The sequence below is a fragment of the Nycticebus coucang genome, chromosome 15 (assembly GCF_027406575.1).
Source record: "Nycticebus coucang isolate mNycCou1 chromosome 15, mNycCou1.pri, whole genome shotgun sequence".
NCBI classification, from domain to species: domain Eukaryota; kingdom Metazoa; phylum Chordata; class Mammalia; order Primates; family Lorisidae; genus Nycticebus; species Nycticebus coucang.
In genome coordinates this window covers 78163711-78178429 of record NC_069794.1, presented here as the reverse complement: position 1 = coordinate 78178429, position 14719 = coordinate 78163711, and the positions used below count along the sequence as shown (strand labels likewise).

At 40.3% G+C, this 14719-nt stretch overlaps 1 protein-coding gene across 4 annotated transcripts in view; it reads right to left on the bottom strand.

Annotated features, from left to right (window-relative positions):
* The window catches only part of POLR1D (RNA polymerase I and III subunit D), a 62081-nt gene that overhangs the window by 46389 nt on the left and 973 nt on the right, over nucleotides 1-14719 (bottom strand). For 2 of the 4 annotated variants that reach the window (XM_053563358.1, XM_053563355.1), the window contains exons 2-3: nucleotides 14589-14719; nucleotides 13103-13677 (exon numbers count right to left, since the gene is read on the bottom strand). In XM_053563358.1, coding sequence (XP_053419333.1) covers nucleotides 13302-13677; nucleotides 14589-14614 — 402 coding nt within the window. In that variant the 5' untranslated portion in view covers nucleotides 14615-14719 and the 3' untranslated portion in view covers nucleotides 13103-13301. Of the gene's footprint in view, nucleotides 1-13102; nucleotides 13678-14588 lie in introns of those variants that run through there. The other 2 variants (XM_053563356.1, XM_053563357.1) reach the window with 1 other exon arrangement.

The window sequence follows — 14719 nt, the reverse complement described above, 5'->3', positions numbered from 1 at the left end:
CAAAATAATTATCTGACTTTTGAGGGGGGAGTTTAACTCAAAATAATCAACATTTCTTTCCCCATGCCAAAACCTAGAGGCATGTATAATTACCCGAGGGTGAAATTTGAGGGGATAAGCTATAATTGTAATATTTTAGCCCAAAGTCATAACCTTTAGAAGACAACATTACAAGCACAAACACTATAAAAATTCTACACACCATGTCTATGATTATCTGTGTTCTGAAATAAGCTTTTGAGCAGAATTTTTACCTGAAAAAACCAAACTGAATAGAATTAATAATTGTCCTATTTTTATGTAATCCCTAATACATCTTTTGATACTTTTAGAAAAGAGATTATGAAACTGTCACTTTATAGTTTTGAATCCAGTACACAATCAAGTCACATTTTGAAAATGAGAAAGCAGCCATGATGCAGTGCCAAGAAAATGAGTGCCAGTTCTGCTACTTCCTAGCTCTGATATTCAAGATCGCAGAGCTATGGGATCTGTAAAATGAAGATGTTTCTGTTACTCGTTCAGAGTTTTTATGGTGATTAATTATCTACATAGTTATTTTGTAACCATAAAGCATCAAACAAATGTAAATTATTTAAAAAAATGTTTTTAAATGACCAGTTTTTCTTGGGTGGCGCCTGTGGCTCAGTGAGTAGGGCACCTGCCCCATATACCGGAGGGTATCAGGTTCGAACCCGGCCCCGGCCAAACTGCAACAAAAAAATTGACCAGTTTTTATAGTTACAGTTTCGATAGTTATAGTATTGATAGTTATGTATCTGTATAAACTAAAATATACAGATAAAACAGTATCTATCATGTGCATAGTGATTTATAGCATAATATATTACCTTATTGATTTTCAGAAGAACCTTTGTAGTTTGTGTTCCCCTTTTATTTGTTAGGCAACTAAGATGGCGAGAGGCTGACTTGTGCAAGGTCAACCAGTGAGGGGCACACTGTAGAGTCCTTTCAACTAACATGTAGCCTCACTTTGTCTAATTCACAGAAGTGCTTTCTGTATTTTGAGGATGATCAAGTACTGCTTTGGCACAACATAGATAAAAGAAATCAAAATGAACATGTTTAAAGATAATACCAATGAAGTTTAATAACATTGAAAATGATATTTTTATTAATTATCATCAGTAAGCCTTCTGGCCTTCCAAATCTTGAGCCCTGCCTTCTTATGTGTGTATAAATAATACACACCTCAGGTGGCCCCTCTAGACCCGGCAATATATGTAAGATTTGCCTGGTTTCTACTTTGTAGGCTACTCATCTAGGTTCTTAACTAGATACTCTTCTAACTCAACTCATTTCATGGTTAAGATTTACAAAAAGCAGCCCCATTTTTAACATGTTTCAGCTTGGTCAACAATTTTGTCTCAAGCTGAACTCTCTGGAGCATATGCTGTGGCAAAGTTTTGCTATCTTTGTATGTGCCTAAGGCAGGTAACATAGGCAATATCACTCCCAAAGGAGTTGGGTAGTCACACGTCCATATCTGCCTACTAGTCAGATATACCTTAGGCTAGTTACTTAACTTCCTCAAGCCTCAGTTTCCTTTCTATAAATGGGAAAAAGATACTACCTTGAAGAAGTAGTAAACTGGTTTTCCCACTTGGCAAGGCAAAGCAGTCTTCTTACTCTACAGTCACAGTTACGTGTCTGTTAGGTTGTCTGTTTTTGGCTAGGAATAAGCTTAGTTGGTTTCCTCATGTCCTGGCTTGTTCTGATACTTCGTTGCTCTCAGGTAGGGTCCAACTTACTAGAACAAACGAATAGTAAGGGAACCCTCCGCTTGCTTGGGGCAAGTCAGGGCAGCAGACAGTTAACATACCTATATAAGCTGACACTTCTATAGACACACTTTCAGCGGAACAGTTTTTATTCATAAGCCCCTAGAGTCCCTATTGTTTTTCATCCATTTAAGGACAAAGTGTAACAAGTAAACAAATGAAAAGCAGAAATAAAATCGCAGAACCAAGTCCGGAAAGTTTACAAGGTCTGATACAGAACATAAATCCAACCTATTCAGTATGACTGACAAAGAACATAATTGCACTCCTTATTCTTTGTCTTTGGGGAATGAGGTGATAGTTGAAGATTATATTCCCAATTTTATATTAGTCACTTTTGAAGACAAACCCTGTTATGTATCCCATGTACCAGAATTTATGTCTAAGTATGTAGAACACAGTAAGCAAGCGAATCAGGATCTGAAATAACTTTAGATGAAGAATCTCAACGTGTAATCCATGAAATCTGAGTTCCAACTTAAATCTATTATTAGATTCCACGTAATTTATCAAATTTGTTGGTGTGAAATTAGTATCTGTGGACAAATACTCTTGAGGATCCAAGGGAAAACTGCAAGAGTTGGTTCATCTTACTATGAAGCTAACATGATAAAAATGGCACGACAGACCTCAATTCATAGAATACTCTACTTAATGCTTTGCTTCCTCCTTCATGTGCTTCAGGTCACATAAAGACTGGAATTTCTGGCAATTTTCCACCAAAGCAAGGGCAAAATAGAAGCAACCCTACATAGTTCATTCCTTTAGATTTTATTTTTCGAAATATTATTGGTCTATGAATTCCCCAAATCTGAGCCCATGTAGTCAGTATACACAAAGTAGAGTAGTGACTCAAAACTAGTGTGGTCTCCATCTGGGATCAGTTCTCACTAATCTGAGATGCATTTACTTGCAGCCACATTTGGCCTTTAAATCCAGAGCCTTGCCTTTTTATGTGTGTATAAACAACATGCCCAATTCTTAGCTCAGTGGACCCTCTGGACTCACCTACCTGGAAGCAGCTCTAAGATCCACTTGGTTCCTACTGTGCAGGCTCCTCTTCTGGTAATCTATCTTTGCCTGCTCTGATCATGCCCACCTTTTGCCAAGATGAACTCCTAGGTCTGACCCCTTCCCACAGGCCCAATTTCTTTTCATCTACACGTGGGAGACTACGGAGCTAAAGACATACAACCACACATTTGTGGTTTTCAACTCAAAGATGATAGCACAGTTATTTCAGTGTTTCAAATTCAAGTTCAGCTTTTGCGATATTTAATGAAAAAATATAGAGTCAACCTTCTACTCATTCATTTGATAAGTATTTTTTGAGCATCTATTATGAGCCAGGGACTATTCCAGGGAGTGTGGCTACCTCAGTGAACATTCAAACAAAAATCGCTGCCCTCAGGGAGCTTACATTATTGTGTGTGTTGGAAGAGGACTTGGGATAGACAATATATAATAAATATACTAAATACAATAAAGAGGTAAATTATGTATATATGTATGTCAGAAAATAATTGCTATTCAATAAAGATGCTGGGGGAGGCGCTGCAATTTTAATGACGTGGTAGAGTTGGAGGAAATGACACCTATATCCTTTAGGAATTTAAGACTACACAGCTCTCTGGTCCAACTAGATTGCAAACTGTGAAGATAGGAGCCAAATGAGAATCATCTTTGCATCTCTACTACCCAGAACACAGAACCTTAAATACCTGCTGAAAAAAAAGACAAAAGTCATGCATTCTTTATTTTCTAAAGCAATGCTATTTATAATGGCACAGATTTATGAGACAGCTGGTTAGGGAATGGATGTACTATCTGGCATTGGAAAAACAGCACACCTTGGAATCAGATACACTGAATTCCATTTCATGGTACCCAAAACAATAATTTTATAACTTCTATTCCACTAGAGTTCGGGGGGGGGGGGGGAGGGAGGAGACAAAATCCCATGGAAAAATCCATGTCTCTCTCCTATACTGCTGCTGCAAAATAAAAATGTTCGTTGATCAAGTGGGAGATACCCTATCATTTATTTTATACCAATAGGAAGCAAGATAATAGATGAGGCATAAGATAAAGGTAAAGATGACAGGGTCAAAAGCTCCTAGGGACGGAGAAGATATAAACCAAATAGAATAAAGCGCTTCCTCTCATTGACGCTACAAGATAATAAGCATCGTTTCTTGTCTCACTCAAGTTTTTTTTTTTTTTTTTTGAGACAGAGTCTTTGTCGCCCTTGGTAGAGTGCTGTGGTCTTAGCTGGCAGCAACCTTAAACTCTTACGTTCAAGAGATCCTCTTGTCTCACCCTCCCAAGTAGCTGGGACTACAGGCACCCACCACAACACCTGGCTATTTTTTAGAGACAAGGTCTTGCTCTGGCTCAGGCTGGTCTCAAACCTGTGAGCTCAGGCAATCCACCTACCTCGGCCTCCCAAGTGCTGGGATTACAGGCATGAGCCACCACGTCACTCAGGAATTTTTGGTCTTCTTAAAGCTTGTTACTGTGGTGGCTCTCTCTGTATTCAAGTGTCAACTGATGAGTGAACAAAATGTGAATACAAACCATAAGTTCTCTGTAGTTTTTCCTCTCTGTTATGGCAGTCATACGCCACAATGACATTTGATCATTTATGGAATAAATATTAAAAGCCTACTGTGTCCTGACCTGGTGTTAAGTGCTGGGGACACAGACTATGGCAAGGTAGGGGGATAGAAAGTGATCAAGGTTTGTGTGTGGGTGCCCATGCTATCCAAGAGAAGGTGGTTGTGGTAGGCAGCCTGTAAGATGGTGCCATGGATCCCCCCTTCCTGGTATTCAGACCCTTATGTACCTTCCTGGTATTCAGACCCTTAAGTGTGGGCTATACTTACTTTCATTTAACAAATGAAATAGGGCAGAAATGATACAGTGTTATGTCCAAGAGTAGGCTATAAAAAGACTGCCTCCCATTTTGGGATCTGTGCTAACTCCCTCCAATCACTGGCCTTGGGGGAAGCCAGCCCCCATAGCATGAAGCAGCCCAATGTGAGTTAGCTTGGAGGGGGGTAGCTCCCTTGCAAGCCTCAAGACTGTATTATGAGACTGAGTCAGAATCACGCTGCTCAACTCCACCCAAATTCCTGACCCATAGAAACTGAGAGAAATGTTTGTTGTTTTCAGCTGCTAAGTTTTGGGGGTAATTCATTATTCAGCAATGAATGACTAATACAGTAGTTAAGGATAGTCTCTAAGCAAATGACCTTAGAAACAGACACATTGTGTGAAGGTACAGGGGAAGAGACTATCAGGTAAGTAAAAGGCATGCCAAGGCCCTAAAATGGGAACAAGCTAGGCTCAAATGAAAGGAGAAAGCAAAAAGAAAAAAACAAGAACCCAGATATAAAAAATGGTGCAGTGGTTCACACTTGTAATCCTAGCACTCTGGGAGGCCTAGGCTGGTGGAGATAACCTTAGTTCAGGAGTTTGAGACTAATGTGAGCAAGAGCAAGAGCCCATCTGTCTCCATCTGTACTAACAATAGAAAAACTAGCTGGGTGTTGTGGCCGGTACCTATAGTCCCAGCTACTTGGGAGGCTGAGGCAGGAGGATGGCTTGAGCCCAAGAGTTTGAGGTTGCTGTGAGCTATGACTCCATGGTGCTCTACGCAGGGCAACCGAGTCAGATTCTGCCTTAAAAACAAAACAAAAAAAGATGTCAGAAACCCAGTGTGACAGTCACTCACAGACAATGATACAGGAAGATACTGAGGGCCAGCTCATGCAAGCCAGACCAGAGGACTCCTAAGGATAATGAAACATAATCTATAGGGTGAAGACCACTTATCTAACCACAACTAACTGGCTTGAACAACAACCAAAGTATCAATGGTGATAACTAATGTTTTTAAGTGTACTAGGAATTATGTTAAGTGCTCATTTATTCTTCATAACACTCCTATGCAGTAGGTGTATTAGCCCAATTTTATGGGTAAGGAAACTGAGGTTCAGAAAAGTTAAGTCATTCTCATTTACATGACAGGAAGTCCCTTGACCTTGGAAAAAAATGTCACCCCAAATTGTTGTTTAAGCCCAGTAGTCCAGTTTGCCTGAGAAGAGGCTCATTGCTGTTTGATTTTCTCTTGGAGTCCTTCTAATGGATTTGACTGGGGCATTATCAGTAAGTTTTTTGAAGTTTGACTAAAGTCAGGAAGGTAAAACTCAGAAAAGCAACCAGGTAGCTTTTCTTTTTGATATATGCTGAGCGCCCCACATAACAAACCAGGAATAAACTGGGTAACAGTATTAGATAAAACAGCAACACAGTCTATTTAATGTAGTTTTATGATCAGCTGACTTAGATTGAGCCCTGGCTTCCTGCCAATATTCCTGGCACTAAACCTATCTACTGTAGAACTTGCTTTCTCTTCCTGCTTAACCTTTAATTTGAAGCTTGGAGGAGAATCTTAATTTCTCTTTGAAAAGAGAAGAACACACAATTCATTTGTCTTTGATTTTTTAATCTATATTCTATTAATAAAAATGGTATGTTAAAGTATTTTTCTAAAAACAATGGCTTCAACAGGTTGATAACCTTTCATACAGGGTCCTAAAATTCTTATAGTGCTTTCTTGGGCTAAAGGAAACAAAAGGTAATAGAGACTACTAAGGTTTTGTGTTTCAAAGTTTTTACCTAGAATAAATATGAACCAAACAAGCTGGTTCAACAACATTAATAGTTAATACTGATTGAGAGCAGCATGCTCTCAGGGCCAGGTACTGTCCTAAGCACTTTGAGTATATTATGTAAATTAACAGTTATAACATCCCTATGTGGTATTATTGTTATCCCAATCTTACAGAAGAAACTCAGGCACAGAGAGGTCAAATAGCTTGCCCCAGGTCACATGGCTAAACAGTTTACAGCTGGGATCAAAATCCAGGTAGCAAGATTCTAACAGCTCTTAACTCCTCTTCTACACTGCCTTATTTATTATGTCTGTGCTTACTGAACATCTAGGCTCCCAAACACGTTTCCCTTCTAAAAAAGGTATACTTCTCAAAAAACAAAAACAAAAACAAAAAATAAGAAAGCTCCTTTAAAAACTCCCCTCAAACACTTACAAATATAAGCCAATCCAAAACACTTACAATGCCTATATATGTTCCTGTCCCACAGAGTAACTTAATATTCTTTTCTATAATTAGTAGGTAAATACATGTATAGATTAAAGATAGGTGATATAGGGCTGGGTGTGGTGGCTTGTGCCTGCAATCCCAGCTTTTTGGGAGGCCAAGATATAAGGATCACTTGAGTTTAGGAGTTCAAGGTTGCAGTGAGTTAAGATAGCATCACTGTACTCCAGCTTGGGTGACAGAGCAAGATCCCACCTCCTTAAAAAAAAAAAATAGGTGATACAAATCTAGGCACTAATAAAACACACACACACACACACACACACACACACACGGAGAAGCTGAAATACAAAATTTATTCTTCTAGAAAAGTTCATAATTTTTCTTTTTCATTGCTGAATAACAGTTAATCTTTTAAAAAGTTCTGGACTGGGCGGTGCCTGTGGCTCAGTGAGTAGGGCACCTGCCCCATATACCGAGGGTGGTGGGTTCAAACACAGCCCCGGCCAAACTGCAACAAAAAATCAGCTGGACGTTGTGTTGTAGTCCCAACTACTTGGGAGGCTGAGGCAGGAGAATCGCTTAAGCCCAAGGACTGGAGGTTGCTGTGAGCTGTGATGCCACAGCACTCTACTGAGGGCAACAAAGTGAGACTCTGTCTCAAAAAAAATAATAAAAAAATAAAAAGTTCTGGACTTATTCATCTTCAGTCTCTCTCTCCTATTTCTCTGCTCAAATGTCATCCTTCAGAAAAGCCTTCCTGATCTACCCCATCTCTCAGTGCCCTCTCCTCATAGTTATTACTTTTACTTTCTATCACCATCTGAAAATGGATTTTACATTTCCATTGTTTATTTTCTATCTCTGCCATTAGAAAATAAACTAATATGGGGCAACCTGTTCCCTGCGTACCCCTCGTCCCTAAACTGTGCCTGCATATGGCACATGCTCAATGATATTTATAGAACGAATGAATGAAAACATTCCCTGTGAGAAGAGCAACTAGGTGAGAGGAGACAGCCTTAAGAGCCAGTTTGCTCATTGCCCTGTCTGCCTCTCCCACCCCGAATTTTCACATCTTTAGCCCTGGATTCACATCCTTGAAAAAGATGTGAATTCTTCCGATATGGGTGGGAAGAGGAGGTAAGGGTGATTTGCACCCACTGACTCCTATTAGTAAGGACAGACTGGGGAGAAGAGATAGTAAATCCTGCCCTACTGGTTTTTGGTTGTGAGGGAGTGGCAGGAAAACAAGGGGGTAAATGAACATGGATTTGGGACTTCAAACAGCTTCAGGGCCATTTCAACCTTTCTCTCACCTTTACTCCTATACAGAATCTACCTGCAAGTTACTTTTTTAGCCAATTTTTTTTTGTATCCACCTTTTTATTTCCATTCCTACAACCACATTCTCTTACATTACAACCAGACTATTAGAAATACTGCCTAAGTCACTGCCATTTCCAGTTTCCTCCACCTCATCCATTTTGCATACAGGCATGGGATGAAGAAACTAAAATCCTATGGAATTTCCTAGCTCAAGAATCTTTAATGGCTCCTTTACACTGGGAAAGAGGAAACCATTTATCCTGTTCTTTTACAAGTCAACAACTTTGGTGTTCCATGAGTTACCAGAAGGCAGGCAGACTGTCTTGTTTGCTGCCTTCAGTGGCTGACAGAGTGGGTGCTTATGCAACAACCAGTACTTCAGTTCTGTCTCTCACCTATTCCATTCGGCATTCAGCACTTAATACTCTACGCTGCACACTAGGATACTTCATTGTAAATACTATTTTTTTTTCATGTGTACAACTTTTGTCTGCCTTCTCCAAAACCACATATGGATTTTCAGGACCAACTCATCTCTTATTTCCAGGACTGTGTTACTATTAGGTACCTATTTGCTGTATATAGTTCAACAATGAAAGATCTAATAATCTAGGTTTGAGAAGAATTTCATTATGAGAAAAAAATTACAGATAGAACCACTGATAGTAACTGTACCAGGACAGTTTATAAAGCAGCAAAAACAAAACAAAACAAAACAAAAAAGCTCCAATAAAAACAAACCCAACATTAACAATTTGAACAGAAAAGGGTTGGATTTGGGGTCTTGAAACAGACTGGTAGATTTGGGTAAACTTCCAAAGAAGCCCAGTTTTGAAGGGTGTTACAAAGATTGTCTCTAATTCCAAGTCACGCTAACAAAAAAGACGACTTTTTGGTGATCTGGGACTATTTACAATTTTAATAACATGTTTAAGGGAAACAAGAAGGGTGGCAAATGGTGGGCCATGGAATGTGATCTGCCTACATAGTTCTTGAAATGCAAGACACATTTTGGTTAAGTGTCTTACCTCCTTTACGTAAGTTCTGAAGGGGTCACTTTTTATGCAGACATCCTTTTATCTCTACAGAGATTTTGTATGAACCTGTGTGTTATGCCAACTCATTAGAGCCGTTAAAAGTTACAGCCATATGCCATTTATAAATTGTAAAGTGCTTTGAAAATAAAAGTGCTAAGCAGGTACTCAGAATTACTATACATTAAAAGCTTTTGATATGTAATCATATTATTTAATAATTGGCTCTTTAAAAGGCATAGTACTTTGGGTGGCGCCTGTGGCTCAAAGGAGTAGGGCGCTGGCCCCATATGCCGGAGGTGGTGGGTTCAAGACCAGCCCCAGCCAAAAACTGGAAAAAAAAAAAAAAGGCATAGTACTTTACAGATGAATAGAGTATCTGATCTTGTTTTTTTTTTTAAGAGACAGAGTCTCACTTTGTCACCCTCGGTAGTGCTGTAGGGTCACAGCTCACAGCAACCTCCAACTTCTGGGCTTAGGCGATTCTCCTGCCTCAGCCTCCTGAGTAGCCGGGACCACAGGTGCCCGCCACAATGCCCGACTATTTTTTTGTTGTTGCTGGGGCTGGGTTTGAACCTGCCACCCTTGGTACATGGGGCGGGCGCCCTACCCACTGAGTCACAGGCGCCTTACCCAGAATATCTGATCTTGAATCATTAGCATTAAGTTAGAATGAAATGCTATTAGAGAACAAATCAGAGATTGTTTTTCACATTCATCTCCCTCACCCTGTTTTAGACCAACTCAGCCTTCCCTCAAGTCTCTCTACATACATCATGCAATGATTCCTTCCACATATACAGGACTCTTGGTTAACCTGCCTACCCTGCTGCCCGCAGTTTGTTCCCTGCACCCATCTGTCTTCTGAAAGTGTTTTGTATCAATCAGTGGGTTTATGGCTACCTTGAAGAGATTCAAGACTGCATGCCACAGATCAATGAAAACATATCTTTTTAGGTGCAATGCAGTCATGAGATGTGGTGGGTGGTCACCAATATGTGCATTTCCCATGTGCACTGTTATTAATTACTCCCATCTACTATCGTTATTGTATACCGCTATGTCCACTATTAAACTTTGCTTTCATTTCCTCACAAGGCTTGGTTCAGAGGAATTAAACTCCATGCAAATAATGCTGTTTATTATTCTGATGGTCGAAGCATAGGCAAAGTTTTGGAAGATGCAAATAAGTTTTTGATCCTTTTCCACATGCCTTTTGGGCTTCTTTATAACTTCAAGGGCTAATTCCCTCACATTAACAATGGCTTTCCAGAATCTCTATCATTCTAGGAAAATACTCTCCAGCTTTGTGCCATGATGTCACTGCTCCCACCTGAGCTCACTTCTCCAATGTCCTTCATATATTTCCTTTGTTGGAACACCAGATTAAGACCTCAGTATGAGTGTTAATGTTTATTCTTCTTAGGCAATAGACTAATGCTGCTACTGCCCAATGACCTCCATGTTAAATCCAGATGACATTTTTCTGTGCTCCTCTGACTCACTGAACATCACTCTCCCCCACTGGAAAGCTTTGGCTTCAAATACTTTCTATAGACTTTTCTGGTGTCTGACTGGTTGCTGTTCTTTGACCCAACCTTTAAATGCTGAGGTTGTCCAGGGCTTGGTCCTAGGCCTCCTTCTTTGATCTTTTCCATTTTTTTCCCCCAATAGATTTACATCTTTAAGAGAAGGACTTATAAAGTTTATTTCCAGCTTAGATCTTTTCCATGACCTCCAACTCACATATCCACTGTTTGCAATGCCTGAAATGGAACTTTTAACTCCTGTTATCTTTTCCACCTTTCAACCTATTTTTCCCTTTAAACTTCACTATTTCAGTGATCAGTCCCTATAGTAGTCATGTTTCCTCACTTTCAATATCCAGTTCCTCGGGTAAACCAATTCTGTGTCAATTCAATTCTAAAATACACCTCAAATCTACTTTCTCTTTTCCATTAGCTTCCACCCTTCCAAGCCTCTTTAACTATTATAGTGTCTCTGCCTCTACTCTGGACTCCCTATAATCCATCCCTGCAAACTGCAATCAGAATCATCAAGATGTCATTCCCATTGTACTCAAATTCCCTACCAACCTCAACTCTTCCTTCCATCAACTCCAAAGGAGGGGTCCTTCCCCCTCTTGTCCACTATGCTACAAACATTCACATTTTCTTTCATTATCTTCATGAATCCACCAGTTTTCTGCTTCAGGACCCTTGTACATGCTATTCACCCAGAATGTATTTTCACTCTTTTTTACACAGCCTGCTCCTTCTCTGACTTCTGTGCCTAACACAGATTCTTTTCTCATGTTTTCTATTCTGATCTTATATAGTTCACAGAACTACAACTTAAAAGAAAGAAAGTTGCTCCTATTATAACACATGCTGTATAAGAACAGGAATATACCAGGTGCTTAATAAACACAGAAATATCTTTAAATAATTTGATTATCAAAAATGTAGGCTTGATGGCAGGTAGTAGGGTCAGATTTGAGTGACTGAAAGGCTATGTGCCCTAACTATCTACATGAATTCTTACAGTACGTACTTCATGAATGTCTATGCCTATTAGGCTTTGTGCTATCAGAATCATGTTAATCTGCATTTGGTATGATGTATAGCCAACGTAAGCACTAATAGTAACGTAGTAAATGCCAAGACCAGGAAACACAGGGTGTAATGAAAGCACATAGAAGTACCCAAACTAGGCCACAGAGTCTGACACAGAGGTTTTAACTTAGAGTACAGCAGGAATAAGACTACTCCTGAAGAGGGGAATAGCATAAACATAGGCCCCAAATCACAAAGCACTGGGGGGTAGGCTGCTTGGGTTCAATTTGGGGCTGGGTGTGGTGGTTCATACCTGTTATCCTAGCACTCTGGGAGGCCAAGGTGGATCATTTGTGAGCTCAGGAGTTGGAGACTAGCCTGAGCACAGTGAGACTGTCTCTACCAAGAACAGAAAAGTTAGCCAGGTGTGGGTGGGCAACTGCAGTACCTCAGGAGGTTGAGGCAGGATTGTTTGAGCTTGTAGTGAGCTAGGCTAATGCCATGGCACTCTACTCAGGGCAACATAATGAGACTCTTATTTCAAAAAAGAAAGAAAAAAAAATCTATTTGTAATAGGCGAGGTAGATAACAGATAAGATGTGATTCACTAATATTTTAAGTTTTCAAAAAAAGTTATTTCCCTTACATGGAATTTTCCTTCTCCTTGGCTTTACTTTCTCTCAAATAGTGCTTTCTTCTATGAAATCCTAGGCTATACTTACACACCTACCTAATGCCTGAAAATGTTACCTGATCAACCCAGTTTTTTCTGCTCCTATAATATAGTCAAACTCTTTTGTCCTAATTAGGTCATGATTAAATATTTTATTAGTGTTCTGATATCCAACCAGTTGCTATCTTTCTTAGATGAGGCTCGTAACCACCTAAACTCTCAAGTAAAACGAGATTTCTCACAATTCTTTCAAATGATTCTCCAACCTCACCTAATCTACCAATCATAGCAAATGATGCAATTCTGTAACTCACAAAAAAAATGTGGCAAGAAGCCAGTCCCCACTCACCCTTCTTTCCTTTTTTAAACCAACCAGTCTACCGGGAGGCATGCTCCATTGCATCTACCCTTCCCCCCATCACATGATGGGGGGAAGGGTAGATGAATGCATACTCTTTAATTCCCCTAACAGTTCTCATCCGGGCCCTTGATTCTGTCATAGCTTTCTCACTTTCAATGCTGACTTAAAAGTAATTTTTGAGGATTATTTGTTTGCATGGAACAGAAACCACTCAAACTAGTATAAATAAAAGAGGGAATTTATTAGAAGAATACAAAGTTTCTTGCAGGTATTCCAACAGCTGTAATGGATCAATAATTAGAACCACACTTTTCTGAAGGATAAAGCATGGTGTAATCACAAACTTCTAATTCTGGGTTCTGTGTTATCATAAAGAGAATAGCCTAGAGAGGAAAGTCCTCTTTGTACACTGCATAAGGAACTAGAATGTGGATTCACTTTTGCTTGCTTTTTGATCCTTATAGTCTTTTATGCTGGCCTCAAACTTGTCAAGTACATGCTGGCAGACATTCATGAGCTCATTCAGGCCTCTCTGAAATGGCTCAACAGCTGGAAGAGCACCTCGAGTCTGAATGCGTAAATTAATTTTGCTCTCTGAAGGATGGGTCGTAGTGTAACCACAAAATTCCACTTCTGGATTCTTCATAATCATGTAACGCAGAGAATTTCCTAGGGTATGGTCCTCGTCGTGCAATACAAATGTCACACAGTGTCTATCTGTTCCAGCGGCCTGGACCATTTCCAGGGCTGTCTTCCTCTCGCCTTCAGCCATTGAGGTCTTCAATCCAGATATTTTTCTACACACACATTTTTTATAAAAATGAGATCATACTGAATATTGTTTTATAACTAGTTTTTTTCATTTACAATATCATGATTACAACAACAATTACTACACTAATCTACTCCAGTTACTTAGAACCATTAGTCTGTCATTCTCCTACCTCCATAAAATCTATCAAATATTTAATTTATTGCTTTCAGTTTTTCTCTACTCCATTTGACCATCCACACTGGCCACAAGGGGCGTCTTCTCAGAAAAACATAAAATGTTTCCAAAGATATTGGGAGTGTCACAAGAAATGGATAGGATTAAATAGGGTGGGCTCTGCTGGAGGATGAAAAGGTTGTTGAAAGGATTAGAAACAGATCGCTCTAGTGTAAAAACAGAGTCTATAACATATATCAATGTGCAGGCCCAACTATGGCTTCCATTTGCAAGAGGTAAAGAAGCTAAGAGAATGGAAGGTCCAAGAGACAAACAGGAGAGAGAAAAGGCTCAGCGCATAGGAGTGGCTTCATGAGCAGTGTGCAGAGGGAACGAGAGTGGTAATATGGTATAAAGACCTGACTGAATACACTAGTACCATTACTCAGGAAACTGGCGTGACTTTACATATTGCCTTTCTAGTGGGGGTAGCAGCGTGGGAACTTTAGCTCTGGTCTCTGAACTTGACTTCCCTCCTTGATAACTAGTGTACATCTCTAAGCGTCTCAATCCAAACACATTCATGTCTCCTCCCCTCTTTTACGAATTCGGCCCCCCCTTCTCTTCCCTATCTCTTCTCTCTTCTCAGCGCCCGGAGTCAGGCCCTTGCCGCCAGGCCCAGCATAGGAGGCTGGGCCCCGGCCGGGCCGCGTGCCCCTCTCGGCCACCCGCTCCCCTTGGGCGCGGCCTGCTCCGCCCGGTCGCCTCCTCGGCCGTTACCTCTCCAGCTCCTGGTCCTCCTCCATCGCGGGGGCGGTTTCAGGATCCTTAGGAGGTACTGGCGGATCCGAGGCTCTGCCCCATACCGCGAAACGTGCTGGCGAAGCAGGAAGAACAACCGACGGAAGGAG